The sequence below is a fragment of the Hypomesus transpacificus genome, chromosome 26, assembly GCF_021917145.1.
Source record: "Hypomesus transpacificus isolate Combined female chromosome 26, fHypTra1, whole genome shotgun sequence".
Classification (NCBI taxonomy): domain Eukaryota; kingdom Metazoa; phylum Chordata; class Actinopteri; order Osmeriformes; family Osmeridae; genus Hypomesus; species Hypomesus transpacificus.
Window position 1 is genome coordinate 1266664 of NC_061085.1, and position 16653 is coordinate 1283316.

Consider the following 16653-nt stretch of genomic DNA (forward strand, 5'->3'; position numbering starts at 1 on the left):
ACGCCCCAACATTTACATTCAGACCAGCCCTCTGGTGTTCTGGCCCAGGATCTCAGACACTGGTTTAACTGCGCGCTGCTCTGTGTACTTCCACGCGAACAACAAATGAGAAAGTTTAAACGTTTTTAAAGTATATTGTAATGGACCATCTTAAATGCAGTGTTACAGGCTGTCCTGGGAATGCTGTCACTTTTCATAATCTTCCCAAGGAACCAGACACTCGACGGGCATGGCTGATGTTTTTCTATGAAAAGATCCCTGTAGAGTTTGACACTCATTTATTCATTTGCTCAAACCATTTCACCAAAAATGAATGAAAACCTTAGACAATTTAAAGCAGGATTTGCTAAGCCGCTGTTGCTGAAAAGAGGTGCGGTTCCAACCGTATGCTCATCACAAACGCAAGCTGTAATTTGATTTTGTCGCTAACAGTTAGCCTATTAGCAATGCTAACGTCTCCTGCATCAAGCATAGGTAGAATGCTAAATATGTTTCTAAACACATCAACATACCTTACATAGCAAATGACTCTAGCTAGACTAGCTGTAGTCTGCATTAGATGGGAAGCTTCCGAAAAAATAGCCAGAAAACAAATAGCAGTCTAGCCTATTGCTAACGCCTGTCTAGATCTATTTGAAAGACCTGGAGAAAGGCAGGTGCTAGATACAGGATACGTTAGCATTGCTAATAACTGTTACCAACAAAATCATACTACAGCTTGCAGTTGTGATGAGCACAAACCTCTACAATGCGAGTAAATCACTCGCATATGCGACCAAATTTCACAATTTCATGATAATTTCATGATCTTTAATTAGCCAATGGATAGTAAATAGTTCTATTTCACTCACCTGTGACTGAGTTAGAGGCAAACAATAAGTTTAGCGCAGATTTCAATGATGCACCGTCGCTTGACTGCGACTAGGGCTGTCACGATAACTACTTTTTGTTGTGCGATATATTGCATCAAAATGAATTGCAATAAACGATGTTATTGTAATTTTCACACCATTTTATGCCACTGATTACATAATGACCCCCCCTCCCCCCAAGGCGAGTTTTCACGCCTGTTTGCAAGTCGCTTCACTCCGTGGACCTGCACATCGTCCGTTATTGTTTACAACGTTAACAGGGCTACTTGGATGGTGTTGCCTTTTCAACGTTAGATACACCAGGAGAGCATGTGAAATCGTTGAAATGCGTGAGAGTTGTCAGCCATGTGTTTGTCAAAAGTTTGCAGCATATGTGTAAATGCTGGTTTTTCGACCGTGTTTAATGGCTGCATCTCTTTGGCTATGTAGCGAGTTAAGCTATCCGTGACTGTGCGCCATTTTGCGCTGTCACGTTTATATTTGCACTGACGGGAAAAGGCATTTGTAACAGATAACTGTATGGAAGACCCCTTTCCAGCTCTAGCTGCAGTTGTTGTTCACAGAACAACTGGCTGGGATAGATATGTTTTAGGTGAGATGTTATATTAGGCTAGTTGTCTCTTTTCGTTTCCACTGTTTTCAAACAAAGTCGACATACCGGCTCGCTCACGTTAATTGGCTCTCATCTCATTCGGCTTAAAGACAAAATGTTCCCACACCGGAGCTGAAGATCGCGGCTTTGAAACCAAGTCCATTTTTACTTGTTCTTCCTAACCAGCTGTTGATGTCACAAAACAGAACACTTTATAAAACAGTGGGTTCATGCCTTCTCTTAACCTGTCGGTGTCCACTCTGTGTGTGTGTGTGTGGAAACGCTAGTCCCGCCTACGCTTTCGACACAGAAAGCAGACAAGATGACAGAGGCAGCGGGATCGACTAAAATGTTGATGACATTCGTTTTTATGTAAAAATGTATATAATCATTATTTTTCATTATAAAAATGATCAGTTGCAATATATCGCGGCACCAAAAATGATTGCGCTCATTACCATGTATCGTGCGATAAGTCAATATATTGATTATCGCGACAGGCCTAGCTGCGACTTAACATGATTGGCTGCTATGACAACAGACGTACAACAGTGCTGCTCAACAACGAAAACAGAGATTGCCAAAGTAACGGAAAGTCGCTAGAAGTGCCGCTCGTTGCTAGATACAATTTTTTGTCGCTAGGGAAGGTAAAAAGCTACACTGCCTCTGTCGCTTGCTCTCACAAAAAGATTGACTTGCTTTTTATCGCACTCTTCACGCACAAAGACATGGATGCAAAAAATCTACAATTCCAGTCTGAGTAGAAAACGCTTATTATTGATATTCTGCTATCAAGACAATTTAAGATTATTGTGCCTTGTTCCAATTATTTTTGCTCTGCTAATCAGCTCTGCCAACTGCAAAAGAGCCTTCAGTGCCCAAAAGAGAATAAAATCAGATGTTTACTGAAGTCTCACATCCTCACGCCTTTCAGACATGATCTTCAGCTCTGGGCCCAGAGCTTCAGCAGTATGATCCATCATCAGCTGTGGAGAGGTAGCTGAAGTCAAGTGGCAAGAGAAAGCCATTTGCAAAATGTATTTGATTAAATCCATATGCAACATAAAGCACTGATTCTTGAGATAAGGGACAAAAGTACTTTAGAAAAGTGACAAACAAAAAATCTATACTACATTTATTTGAATTGGATATCTTCATAAACACGGGTCTCATGTATCATACAAGGTTTTTATTTTTAACTTTCATTTACTCACTGAATAACTTTAAATTTGTCAAGTCCGTCTGAAATATGAAGATATATATATTTTTATCAATTCAACAACACTGTTAAGTCTTTTAATTGTGTAGAAATGGTGTGCCTTAGCAAGGTTAAGTGATAAATTGCATTGTATACACTTTTAATATTATTTTACAGAGTTTTGGAATTAGCCACTTTAAATGACCTTCATTTAGTTTACTAATGTTTTCATTTTTTATATATACAATCAGTGGTTTTGTGCACACAAGACACTGATGCATGTAAATAAGTTGGTGTTTTAATATATGAACACACTCAATTGAACAAAATAAACATACATTTTTAAATACAAATTAAAAACCTCAATTTTGCAGTGTTGACACACAATTGACGGTGTTGACAAACTAATCCTGAATCAAACTGATTAAAGATATTTACCTAGTTTTGACTTGGCAAAGGGAGAGAGTATCAAGGGAAAGGGTATGAAACTTCAAACGTATCTGAGTATCTGATGACAGGTAGCTTACATGTCAACACCGTCAGACAAATATCTGACGGAGTTGACGTCTGACGGAGATTTTCCTCAGTTGCCAGCAGCCATTAAACTTAATCAAAATACCAACTTTTATTTAAAAATTATTGATTGAAATCATCCCTACTTTGATGACAGTGTTGACACATAAAAGCTGTGACCACAGGGATTTCAACTTGTTAGCTGAATATTTTTTTTTTTAAGTACAACTTTCGAGACCATGTGTTGTACTGCTGCATCCATCAACAGAAAGAAGTCTAAGGGGGTCCTCAAGGTTAAAGCTGACCAATATATGCCTGGTTTATTTCAAATTCGAAAAATATCTGACGGAGTTGACATGAATTGATTAGATTTTGAAAGACTGTTGTTAAAGTATAAAATAATGCAATGTTCACTTTAAATATTTAGTAATATTTCATTAAGCCATCCAATTAACCTAATATTAATATTTGTGCATTTTAAAACCTTTTTTTTTTACGTTTAATACTGTGACTTCTACAAAGGACAAGTTCATTTGCATGGGCTTTCATAGTGCAGTGCCGGTATTTTATAAAAATAAATAATATAAATATATACAAAACTAAGGATCTAAACAGACACAAATCTTTCATATCCAACTAATAAAGCCTTTTAAAATATAATAATGTATAGTTTTTTAAGTTGCAAATTGCAACATTTTGATGGAGGACATGTTTTGTCCCTTATTTCAAGAATCAGTGAAAGACTAATTCAGACAGATAATGTACTTTTTTCAGTTGCATTGTTCATGCATTTCATGTAAAAAGTCTGGCGAGTAAAATAAAAAATGTGCTAGCTAGGGCTGGGCGGTATGACGGTATATACTGTGCAACGGTAGATATGTGTCTACAGAGAGAGATTTGGCTATACAGTTTCAACTGCGGTATACTTTTTTTTTTTCTTCTGGTTGTTGTATTGTATAAGCCATCATATAAATCGCTGTAAAATTATTGTTGTAAAATTACACTGGTGGCGTTGCTAGCATTCTTGATCTAGGATGACTAGTAAAGGCTAACTACTTACTAACAGAGTGAGGTCATGCCAGGAAATATCCAACTGAGGCTTTAACGTATCGACCAAGCTTTTACTATCCATATCTAACTTCGGTTTTGGCGTATCAACCTCGTTAAAGCTCGGTCGATACGCCGAAACCGAAGTTAGATATGGATGGATAAAACTCAGACTGATCGCTTTCGCTCATTTTGAAATTTTCTTTGGAGGGCATTACGGATCCGTATTGAGCTGTGAGTAGGTCACCACGCAGATTGCATGACTGCGCATTAGCCAATCGGAACGCTTGAACTGTTGTTGTCTTTAATAATAGCCAGTAATGTCTTGTTTTACATATTTACAGAACAATTACTATACCGTGATCGTAATATAAAATTACTCATACCATGATAGAAGATTTTGTCCATATTGCCCACCCCTAGTACTAGACAATGGCGACTCAAGCTTCATTGTGTCCGTAGAGGGTTGGAACATAAGGTCGGAACGCACCTTTTTTCAGCAACAGCTTCATAGCAAATCCTGCTTAACATTGTGCCAGGTTGTGCCAAAACCGTCCTTGGTGAAATGGTTTGAGCAAATGTAGGGAGTCTGGTGGCTGAGCGGTGGGGAATCGGGCTGGTAATCTGAAGGTTGCCAGTTCAATTCCCGGCTGAGCCAAATGACGTTGCGTCCGTGGGCAAGACACTTCACCCTACTTGCCTCGGGAGAATGTCCCTGTATTTACTGTAAGTCGCTCTGGATAAGAGCGTCTGCTAAATGACTAAATGTAAATGTAAATGTAGTTGAGGGTCGAACTGCACAGGGATCTTCTATGCTATGGTATAGACAAACATCAGCCATGCCCGTCGAGTCAATGTTAGCCTGATTCTAGCTCATTTGCTTTTTATTAACGCTGATTTGCAAGGAATGCAAGAACAGCTAGATAGCGAAAACACTGTGACTGTAGGCATGTAAACTAGTTTATCTTGCTAACGCAAGAGCATAGGCAGAATGTGTGATGATTTAGCCTAGTTTATTGGCAATGGGGCTAACGCGTCATTTCATGTTCCTGACTGTTTCGATCGAATAAATACAACATCCGGAAGATCAGGAGATACCTGTCTGAGTATTCCATCTAGTTGCTAGTCCAAGCACTTGTCCTCTCCAAGTTGGACTACTGCAACTCGCTGCTCGCCGGTCTCCCAGCATGCGCAAACCGCCCTCTTCAGAGGATTCAGCACACAGAGGCCCGCCTGGTCTACAATCTACCCAGATGCTCCCATGTTACCCCGCTCCTCATCTCCCTCCACTGGCTACCCATCATAGCCCGTATCAGACTCAAGACCCTGGTACTGACCTTCCGAGCAGTGAACGCGACTGCACCCGACTACATCAAGTCTTCCTGCAGCCTTGCACCCCCACCCACGGTCTTCTCCAGACAACCGCCTGGTGGTCCCACCGCTCAAGACCGCCCGGTCCCAACACAAGCTCTCTCCACCATCAAGAAAAGGCTCAAGACGTACTTGTTCCAGGAGTACTTGAACGGTACTTAGGAATGGTTTGCTGGACCCAATGTTAGTTTTCCACAAGGATCATAGGTGCGTTCGACATGGACTGACTTCATGCAGCGCTGCAGCCAGTTGCAGGAGGCTGACTTGACCAGTGAATTCTGGTTACACTTTTTGTCCGACTTGAGACGGCGCCGAAGCTAGGTCACTGTGACGTAGGGATGTAACGATATCAAAATCTCACGGTACGATACAATTTCGATATTGACCTCACGGTACAATATTTATTGCGATATTGTGGAAAAGCTCACGGTATTGTTAAATAGCTCCCGATAGTGTTTGTGATGATAATAGCAAAAAAATACTGACATTTATTCTGCTTTTGCCAGTCAACAGGCAATTTATTGTTGTATTTATGGATCATGACAACATAAAACACTGATCACATAGTGCTTTTAAAGTGCAAGTTGTAGTCAGGAACATCAATATTCTGTATAATAATAATAAATGCCTCCTTCAGGGTTTTTTGACCGGAGATTACTTTCTTTTTGAGGGAATCAAAACGAAAATCACCAGTTAACTTAATTTAAATTTGCAAGAACTATAGACTAATACAATAACAGGCTTAAATGAACTGACAACATAAATTATACGACTTTCAGTTCTCAAGGATGCACACGCGCAATCTCAACTGCACTGTGAAGCGCGTCTGTGCTATTCTCCGACATGCGCTCTAAGAATCATGGCTGATAGACGGCCTAAAATTTTGTACAGCTCTAATTCTGATACCGTGGCGGCAGAAATTTTACCGTGGCGGGGAAACACAGTACTGTACATGCAAGTCTTAGCTAAATGTATGATGCGCTTGTCGATCAGTCCTCCTACACCACGACACGATAGGCTACTAGCTGAGCAACAGCGCAAACACAGGCAGGGATACAGTAGCAGCAACGCTGGCCCTGGTCCCTTACATATACAACAAAACACAGACGTTGATGAAGCGCGAGTTGTCAGCTGCACCCTCTGTTTCACTAACGACTGATGGTTGGACTTCTCGTGCTACCGAAAGCTACCTCACGGTGACTGCTCATTTTATTGACTGAGTGGGAAATGAAAGCGTCAGTTCTACAGACACGGCCCCTGTATGAGCAGCACACAAGCACTCACCTAGCTGAGAAGCTACAGAAGGTTGTGGCAGAGTAGAAACTAGAGAGGCCTGGAAATTTTGAATTTATTGGGTGTGAACATCAGCACACGTTAGCAACAACTCATAGATATTACGCTCTGTATAAAAGCGTCTGCTAGACTAAATGCACGTTCTAGTAAGACAGCAATATCAGCGAGCCCTCAGCATTAGTAGCGCAGCTAAAAGTCTAGCAAAGTTTAGGCTATTTTTCGCTATACTTTACTACGAACATTTATATTTAGCACTACAGTTGCATAGGCTACGTCTTTAGTGTTGCTGCTGCTGCTAGCTATCTCTGACTCACTCAGGCACAGCTCGGCTACACAGGTAGCGGCGCCAATCAGTTTCAGAGCTAAGGCGGGGCTACAGATTGTCCCTAAAGAACACTAATATCTTACAGTAGTTCCGCATTACATTAATTAATTTGCACGCGAGTTTTATAAATTTTTATACCTTGTATTCTCCGTGCAATTTCACGTACCGAACCGTGACGCCCATACCGTATGGTTCGGTACGAATACATGTACCGTTCCACCCCTACTGTCCACCACCTTCTCTGGAAGGCGAAACCAAAATGTTTCCAGACATCTGATTTAAAAGCTGTAGGGGCTGGCACAATCTCAATTTCGGGGTTGTTGTTTTCATCCTTACAAGTATCGCTGTCGGCCATGCTGGCTTGCGCGCTTGTGTGGACAGCGTGCAATCCTATTGGCTTAACAATGGTTGTTGTGACGACGCAGCGCAAAGGATCATGGTCTATGTAGTTAACAATGATTTGTTCCGCGGGACTGTGTTTATTCCTCTTGCTTTTTGACCGACACCTGTCCTTTTAATATTGTAACCCAACCACGATGATATCGAGACACGTTTACCACCGCGATAGCGCAATCTCGTCAATATCGTTACATCCCTACTGTGACGTAGCCATCAAAGTACCGTGAGATCGATTCGAGAACTGCCGGCTGTGTAACCGAGCGCATTTTTTCAAGAGCAACTACACGGGTTGTAGTGATGACACAGCTATTTCATGATTGGCCAGATTCACACACGACAACTTTGACACGTGTTTTGTAATTATTCTGACACCTTCAGTTTCGCCAATGCTCAAATCCTGACCAAACTGTTTAATTGAATAAAACATTTATGGGAGAAAGGGTTTTACACCGCCTCTTCACTAACGGAAAGACTACGTTTAATTATAAATAAAGTAATGTAGTAAGCAAACAGCGCTTAATCGGCCGTGACTGACGTCAACGCAGCAAACCACGAGAAGCTGAAATGTCCGACTTCACAGAGCCGTTTTCAACTCCTCCCCGACTGCAAGCAGCTACTCTCGCCGGTCGTTTCATGCAGCCGCAGTCCATGTCGAACGCAACTAATGACTCTTGCTTAGAGACTTGTTGCTCTTGGCCGCGTTTCCCAGATTTGTTAAGAAGCTCTTAACGCCAAGAGCTTCTTAGGAGCGTTCTAAAAACGCTCTAGAACGCTCCTAAGAAGCTCTTGGCGTTAAGAGCTTCTTAACGAATCTGGGAAACGCGGCCCTTGTTGGTTAGTGGTAACTGATTTAAATTGTTGTACTCGCTGTGAAATGTTTTTTTTGTATTATTTTTTTATTTTTTTTTTATTGTTGCTTGCTGTTCTAGAGGTACATTTTCACTTATAGCGATTCAAGTAGTTTAATTGTAAATTGCATAACTACATGCTCTTATGGTTCTTCCCTTTGGCACTTTTTTTTGGTTGTTCACAATGTGTGCTTCATATTTTGGCTACCCACAATGTTTTTGGGGCTATCTTGTTGTTATTATCAGTGACCTATGCACTTTGTAAAGCTCTCTCCTGGAAGTCGCTTTGGATAAAAGCGTCTGCTAAATGAATAAATGACCCGTGTTGTCATGTAAATATAGAATTCACAATGCATGTTTGTCCAGATCTTTGTCAGGTTATTTTTCAGATTTTTTTTTTTTATTTTTTTTTTTAAGATATCTAGCTAACTGAAGCTGAGTTGAATCACAATATAGTTTGGTTGCTAAACTGTAACGTTACACACCTAAGTCGATCCTGTTTGCTTCGACAACAGAAGTGGAAAGAACGCTCCAAAGAAGCTCTTAGCGTTAAGAGGTTCTTAACGAATCTGGGAAACCCGGCCATTATCATTTCAAATGATATCTAGTCAATCTGTTGAAAAACAGTGTTGTGTAGACGCAATTGATTTATTTGCACGTTTTTATTTCAAGTCTCCACTCCACCTTTCGATGTTTCAGTGAGTGCTGTTGGCCATGTTGCGTTTCTGTTACGCAGCTTCACTCGTTGAAAACCAACCAATGAGCGCGCAGCTCATCTATATATTCATGAGCATTACATAAAAGGAAAAAACCTAGCGTTCTTCCCCAGGAATATTTCACTGGATGTATCAGGGGGCATAGAACAGCACCCGGGCCATTTTCAGCCCAACCAATGTTACATTACCTATTCGGAGACCTCAAGGAACAGTGTGATATACCCCAAAAAAACAGTCAATGACCCCTTTAAGGTAATCCGAATAGGGTATGTAACATTGGTTGGGCTGAAAATGGCACGGGTGCTGTTCCATGTGCCTAATAAATCCTGTGAAATAGCCCTAGAATACAAATTCTCAGTACGGGCAAAGCAGAGAAAGGGGAGGTAACCTTCCCTCTTATGACGACATAAGGAGAACATTTTCAAAACCAAGCGTTTGAGTTTTCATTTTCTCAAAGGCGTTGAAGAATACCTAGGGCTTGGTTTCTATCAAAATTTCTAGCCATTTCGGGACCAAAGGCAGGCTGGGGGAACTCTTATTAATGTTAAATAACCTCCTAAAGTGAAATTCTCATGTCTTGTTACCTTTCAGAGCTAGATTACCGTAAATTGCTAGCTAGTTAGTAACTACTAGTTAACGTTGTATTCGCAGCTACAACGGCTAAAATAAATACAGCAATTCAATGAAACATTATACTTAACTGACATTTATTCTTGCTAGCAGTGGCGCTTGGTCAATAGAGGGCGCTAGGGCCCCGCCTTCCCTGGTGAAAACTGTTTTACATTTTAGTTTTTCATGTAATATATTTTCTAAACAATGACTACTCATTTTAAGCATGACTGTGTTAAAAATACACAATAACGTGTTGTGTATATATATATGTATATATACAAAAATTTAGTTTTGAGATAAATTAACTTTGTGCTCGACATCTGGGGCGCTAGAAAAATCACCCATAGAAACGCCTACCAACCTGCTGGCAATAGGTGAATTGCTGACCATTGCTAACAAGAAACACATATTAAGCCAATCAGCATCCTAAAAAATTGTTTTAGCAGCTGTAGGGCCTCTTTTACTTGCTCTTGCACTTACTCTTGTGCTTGCCTATGTGTGTATCACATGTAACTTTTAAATTTTAATTATAGCTTATGTTCACATTGCCCAGCTAGATGTTACAAATAAAGTAAACCTGTTACTGTATATTGTAAGTATTATTATAGTTCCGTTGCTGTATATTGTTACTGTTATAGTTTTTATTACTAGTTGGAGACAACGGGGGACTGGTTGTTTTCATCCTTATTCGTATAAGTATAACCTACTTTAGAGTTCTTTCCCCTGGAACAGATTTCATGTTCCAACTGAGGGGGGCTGTCGTTGTTTTGGTGTGTGGGGCTGCATCAAATACCCTTTTTGCTCTGTTAAATTGCTGCACTAGTCCACACTTGACCGGTGGGGATCTCATTCTATTATGACTGTAACTGTTAGCTGCTCCTGGCATTCTCTAATCCCTGCTCTCCTCTCTGTCCCCCCCCCACACATTCCCTATGGTGTGGGGGGTTTGAGCTGTCAGGACCTGCTTGGTCGTCGGTCTGCCTACGCTGAACCAGGTCGTCACCCGGAATCCAGTCTCCATGACGGCCAACAGCGAGTTTCCCGGTCCCATCCAACGTCTATAAAGCCGAACAATGGATTTTGGTGTTTCAAAACCCATTGACACAGTATGACTATGTTTAGCTTGTGTTCTGCTCCTCTCTCTTACCAACCGTCTCTGGAGGAGGGGATCCGTCTCTGAATTGCTCCTCCCAAGGTTTCTTCCATTTTTTCTCCCGGTGGGAGTTTTTCTGGGAGTTTTTCCTTGTCTTCCTTGAGGGTTTAGGTTGGTTGAGGGGCAGTTCTATGGGCGCATGTGAAGCCCTCTGTGACATGCTTGCGTGTAAAAAGGGCTATACAAATAAATTTGATTTGATTTGATTTTACGTTATTGAAAATGAATGACTCCGGACTGGACTTCAGCCGTTCTCAAATTTGGTCAGATATCCTCTCCAAAAACCTTTTGAGAGGAGAACTTTTGCAGAGAATATAAAAATAAAAGAGTTTGGCCCAGCCTGACATCAAAATTACACAACAGGCGAGTGAAAAGGGTAGAGCTAAATCATACACGAGAGGTTTCTCCCACGATTGGTAAGCTACAACAGAAAGGCCTGGCTAGCTGGATGCAGTCATGTCAATGCCTTATTTTGCTTCCCGTGCTTGCTCTTTATAACATTCGGAACAGATACAGCATAGACTGTTACAGGAGTTAAGGACATTATACATTTATCTGAGAAAACAAAACAAGTGCACAAACATTGTGTTAAATTCATCTATAAACTAGTTTTACAGTAATAGTTGTGTTGTGTTTCCTAATAATACCAGGGAGAGTGGCTCAAGTGCCCAGATGTCCGTGGTTTTCAATATTTCTGAACTGACTGTAATAATATTAACAGTCCACAAATGTGGACATTTGCTTAAAGCTGTGTGCATTAATTAAATAATTACAATTTCACAGAGAACTTGTATCATGCAGTTTGTGTTCAATTATATTAGGATGGTTACTGAATTGACTGAATATTTCACAGGTGGGGCTAAAACCTAAGCTGTAAATGAACGTTCATGACGTAAAGGACATTTACAGAATGCCAAATAGCATGTTGGTGCCATTGGTCTCAATACCTTCAAAGCGGTGCAACGTTGCGAAAAAATACCTAAAATCACGGCCAAAAACAGGTTGTGTAAGAAAACGGGGACTAAAATCTGACTTCAGATAAATTTAAATTACGTTAGGTTACATGCGTAATGAAAAGAAAAACGGAAGAGAACTGATATAAAATGTCCTGTACAGTATGTCCACCCCAACACTTGGTAGAGGCCGTTAGCTACAGGCATACTCCACCGAGCAGGAAGTAAGGTAGCCAACATAACATCGAAGAAGGTTTACGTTACGGGATTTAAAACCTTGTTCATTCTTACGGATTCAACATTTAATACAAAAGCATGTTATTTAATCGATAAAGTTGCTTACAATATTCACTCTCCAGACCCGCCGTTGCAGTGCATCCAGTTGGTCGTCTTCTACGTCTAATTGTATTAGGGTGGTTGGCATCCAGTTTGTGGGAGCATTACCGCCACCTTCTGCTACGGAGTGTGGATTGGACAGTTTCAAACGATAAGCAAATTGAAACAAACTATTCAATATGGAGTTAGATTAGTTTCATAATTCAAACAAACAAACGTAACACGAGTCAAACAAACCTAACACGATTCAAACAAACCTAACACGATTCAAACAAACATAACACGATTCACGAATGTATTTCGTGATTCACAAATGTAACGCGATACACACATAAGTGACCCCCATTACATTTGTTTGCAACCTGACAAACACAAGTTACAAATCGGAGAACACGAGTTACAAATCGGAAAAACACGAGTTGCATTCATTGATGTGGATTTCTTGGAACTTTCCTGACGCGCTTAGATTCACAAATGCATTTTTTCTTAAGTATATTCTCTGCAGCCTATCAGATCGTCTCTTCCAATTTTAGCCAATCACATTAACGTGTCTATGTGGACTTCAACAACCTGCCATAATAACGGACCTCGGCTGTGTTCGAAAACTTAGACAGCTGGGGGAGTCAGATGGCTGAGCGGTGAGGGAGTCGGGCTAGTAATCAGAAGGTTGCCGGATCGATTCCCCGCCGCGCCACATGATGTTGTGTCCTTGGGCAAGGCACTTCACCCTACTTGCCTCGGGGGAATGTCCCTGTACTTACTGTAAGTCGCTCTGGATAAGAGCGTCTGCCAAATGACTAAATGTAAATGTAAATGTCTTAATCCTTGATGTCTTGATGTGAAATTCCTGAAGTTTGCAGACGACACCACCCTCATTGGGCTCATCTCTGGTGGAGACGAGTCTGATTATAGGTGGGAAGCAGACAACCTGGTGACCTGGTGCAGCCAGAACAACCTAAGCTCAATGCTCTCAAGACAGTGGAGATGGTTGTGGACTTCAGGAAGAACACAGCCCCACTCACCCCCATCACCCTGTGTGACTCCCCAGTCAACACTGTGGAGTCCTTCCGCTTCCTGGGCACTATCCTCTCCCAGGACCTCAAGTGGGAACTGAACATTAGCTCCCTCACCAAGAAAGCACAACAGAGGATGTACTTCCTGCGGCAGCTGAAGAAATTCAACCTGCCAAAGACAATGATGGTGCACTTCTACACAGCCATCATTGAGTCCATCCTCACCTCCTCCATCACCACCTGGTACGCTGCTGCCACTGCCAAGGACAAGAGCAGGCTGCAGCGTATCATCCGCACTGCAGAGAAGGTGATTGGCTGCAATCTGCCTTCCCTCGAGGACCTGCAAACCTCGAGGACCCTGAGACGGGCAAAGAAGATTGTGGCTGACTCCTCCCACCCTGGACATTCCCTGTTTCAGTCACTCCCCTCTGGCAGAAGGCTGCGGTCCATCAGGACCAAAACCTCACGCCATACAAACAGTTTCTTCCCTTCCGCTGTTGGCCTCCTCAACAAGGCCAAAGCTCACACTGACTGAATGTCTTTAAAACTTTTTACATTTTGCACTACACTCTTTCCTGTAATATTTGTATTTTATATTGTATTTTATATTGTAAATTGGCAACTTATATTTTACTTATTGTACATTTTATTTTAATTGTATTCCACTTAGTATTGCTAGTTTATGTATCCTTAGTATAGTTAGACCACATATTAAAATTTAAGATTTCTATATGTTTACTGTATGCACCTTCCTGCCAAAGCAAATTCCGTGTCTGTGCAAACTTTCATGGCGAATAAATCCCATTCTGATTCTGATTCTTACTAGACAGATGTCTAACGAGACAGCTCTCTTCGGGGTAAGGTATCTTAAAAACCGTTGTTTTCGAACAGCCTATTAAGACAGGATGTACGTCATCGCGCTGCGTGTACTTAAGCGCTCGCACATGCGCTCTCTGTCAGACGGCAGTCATTTGCATTGCATCTTCCAGCGACCAGCGGTTTCAACGTGCCTTTCAACTGATATCGAGACTTCATTATCACTCAAGTTTATTGTCACACTAGGGTCAAGTTATAGTCGTATTTAAACTTAAATTTTGCTAAAATTTAAATTAAGTTAGATTCCATAAAGTAGTTTGAGGTAAAGTTGAGGTAATTTAAGTTACCGCAAGTAAGCTTGGTTAGCTTAGGTACTAGCTAGTACTGTCAGGTCAGCTAAACTAGGTAATCTAAATAAAGTTATTAAGAGAAACTTTAGTTAGTTAGTTTTAGGTTTGAAATACTCAAATGGCGAAAATGGTGCACATTGTCCATGAGCTTATGCAGGAGTGGATGGAGGAGGAGAGGTGCCGAATGGAGCAGAACAGGGCTCAGCGCAGAGCCTACCGCGCAAGGATGGAGATGTTGGCAGCGTACTCCTTTGAGGTAGGTTTTTAAAATATCATTTTGAAAATACGTGATTATAGTAAAATGTCAATTATCGCCGTGTGTGACATAATTCTGCTATAGTATGTAGTTATCGTCGAGACACAATCACCACGTACAGCATCTAGCTAGCTACCGTCGACCTTACCTTTCTGAGGTAAATACAGTATAGTAGTCGCTCACGATAGCTTCATACTATCCGTGATTATAGTAAAATGTCAATTATCACCGTACAACCATTTACGTGATGCATTATGTGATATTTACAGTTATGTTCATTAATGTGCACTGTCCATGTCATGGATGGATGAATTTAAATAAATAGCATATTTGATGAACAACTGTTTAACATTGTTTACATGTCATCAATTTCAGGGTGGTGTACGGTATGCCAGCCTGAACATGGCAGTGCCCCTTCTCCGGCGTTATTTTGCTGGGGAAGACACTCGCCCTAATTTCCGGCTCAGCAAAGCCTCCATCACCAGTCTGCTGCAGCTGCTCAACCAGGAGCGGTGCCATGGATGGGGGCCAACCATAGAGGTCCTGGTGTTGCTGTTTTGGCTGGCCAGCGGTATGTCTTACTTGGGCCCTCAGGCATTGGAATGTGCCCAAGAGGCTCATTTTCAATCTCAATATACTCAACAAATATTTATTGTCAGAAACTGTAAATAGCTCTATCAACAGGTGCGTCGTACCGCGTGGTGTCGAGGGCATTCGACATGCCCAGGACCACGGTACACAACGTTGTCCATCGGGTCTGTGGCTGTGTAGTCGTGGCGATGCCAAGGGTCATCAGGTTGCCTTCCACTGCAGAGGGGCAGAGAGAAGTATCGGAGGGTTTTGCCCGACTGGCTAGGCATGGGGCTTTTGCCAGGGCCATGGGAGCCATTGACAGCTGCCATGTTCGTATCAAGTCCCCGGGAGAGCCCCATGGCCAGGATTATTTCAACAGGAAATTGTTCCATTCAATACAGCTGCAGGCGGTGTGTGACCATGCAGGGCGCTTCATCGATGTGTTTGTGGGTTATCCAGGTTCTGTCCACGACACCCGGGTCCTGAGGCACAGCCCCCTGTTCCAGTCTGCCGCGTACCCACCCCCTGATACCTTCTTGTTGGGTGATGGGGGGTACCCCTGTCTGCTGAGGCCCATATCCCTCATCACGCCATACAAGAATCCACTCAGGGGAGTGGCACAACAGAGGTTGGTACATTAAAATATGTGATTTTAATTGCAATGACACAGAGATTAAGTTGAGTAATTACATGTCATATATTTTTCCCCCAACACTTGTAGGTTCAACGCGCATCATGCCAGAGCTCGTTCGGTCATTGAGCGGGCTTTTGGCATGATGAAGACCAGGTGGAGGTCCATCTTTTTCTGTGCCTTGGAGGTGGACGTCTCATTTGTGCCAGATGTCATTGTGTGTTGCACTATGCTTCACAATGTCTGTCTGGGCAATGATGATGTCCTACCGGTGGATGAAGAGGACCCTGAGGAGCCCGTCGGGGGAGAGGACCATGGCAAAACATCAAGTGGTGGTGCCCTGCGAGACAGCATTGCAGATCAGCTGTCCGCACTTCAGTGTCTCCCTCTGGACATGATTATTGTTGATAAATTGTAACATAGTTCTTTGTTTAATAAATTGTTACATAGTTCTTTGATTAATAAATTGTTATATAGTTATTTGATTAATACATTGTTATATAGTTATTTGATTAATAAATTGTTATAGTTATTTGATTGATGCATTGTTATATAGTTATTTGATTAATACATTGTTATATAGTTATTTGATTGATGCATTGTTATATAGTTATTTGATTAATACATTGTTATATAGTTATTTGATTAATACATTGTTATATAGTTATTTGATTGATGCATTGTAATTACATTAATTAAGTTATAACACCATTCATGTCATTGCAGGAACACAGACAGGAGCCTGAAACACCGCACTCACTCCACCCACCTTACTCACTACACTCA

General features: G+C 41.6%; 2 protein-coding genes across 5 annotated transcripts in view; one reads left to right on the forward strand and one right to left on the reverse strand.

Moving 5' to 3' along the window:
• rabggta (Rab geranylgeranyltransferase subunit alpha) overlaps nucleotides 1-12324 on the reverse strand; it is a 92190-nt gene extending 79866 nt beyond the window's left edge. Inside the window, exon 1 of one of the 2 annotated variants that reach the window (XM_047049414.1) lies at nucleotides 12236-12324. The gene's annotated coding sequence lies outside the window, so the exon portion shown is untranslated. The remainder of the gene's footprint in view (nucleotides 1-12235) is intronic. The other variant, XM_047049413.1, reaches the window with a different exon arrangement.
• Nucleotides 12325-14217: 1893 nt separating this feature from the next.
• On the forward strand, nucleotides 14218-16402 carry LOC124487478 (putative nuclease HARBI1). Of its 3 annotated transcripts, none has more exons than XM_047049846.1 (5): nucleotides 14218-14462; nucleotides 14556-14663; nucleotides 15039-15234; nucleotides 15348-15864; nucleotides 15958-16402. In XM_047049846.1, the coding sequence occupies exons 2-5, from the start codon at nucleotides 14559-14561 to the stop codon at nucleotides 16283-16285; spliced, it is 1146 nt and encodes a 381-aa protein (XP_046905802.1). In that variant the 5' UTR covers nucleotides 14218-14462; nucleotides 14556-14558; the 3' UTR covers nucleotides 16286-16402. The 3 variants fall into 3 exon arrangements, with proteins under 3 accessions (XP_046905802.1, XP_046905803.1, XP_046905801.1); XM_047049847.1 differs by having other exon boundaries at nucleotides 14565-14663; XM_047049845.1 differs by having other exon boundaries at nucleotides 14218-14663.
• The last annotated feature ends 251 nt before the right edge of the window (nucleotides 16403-16653 follow it).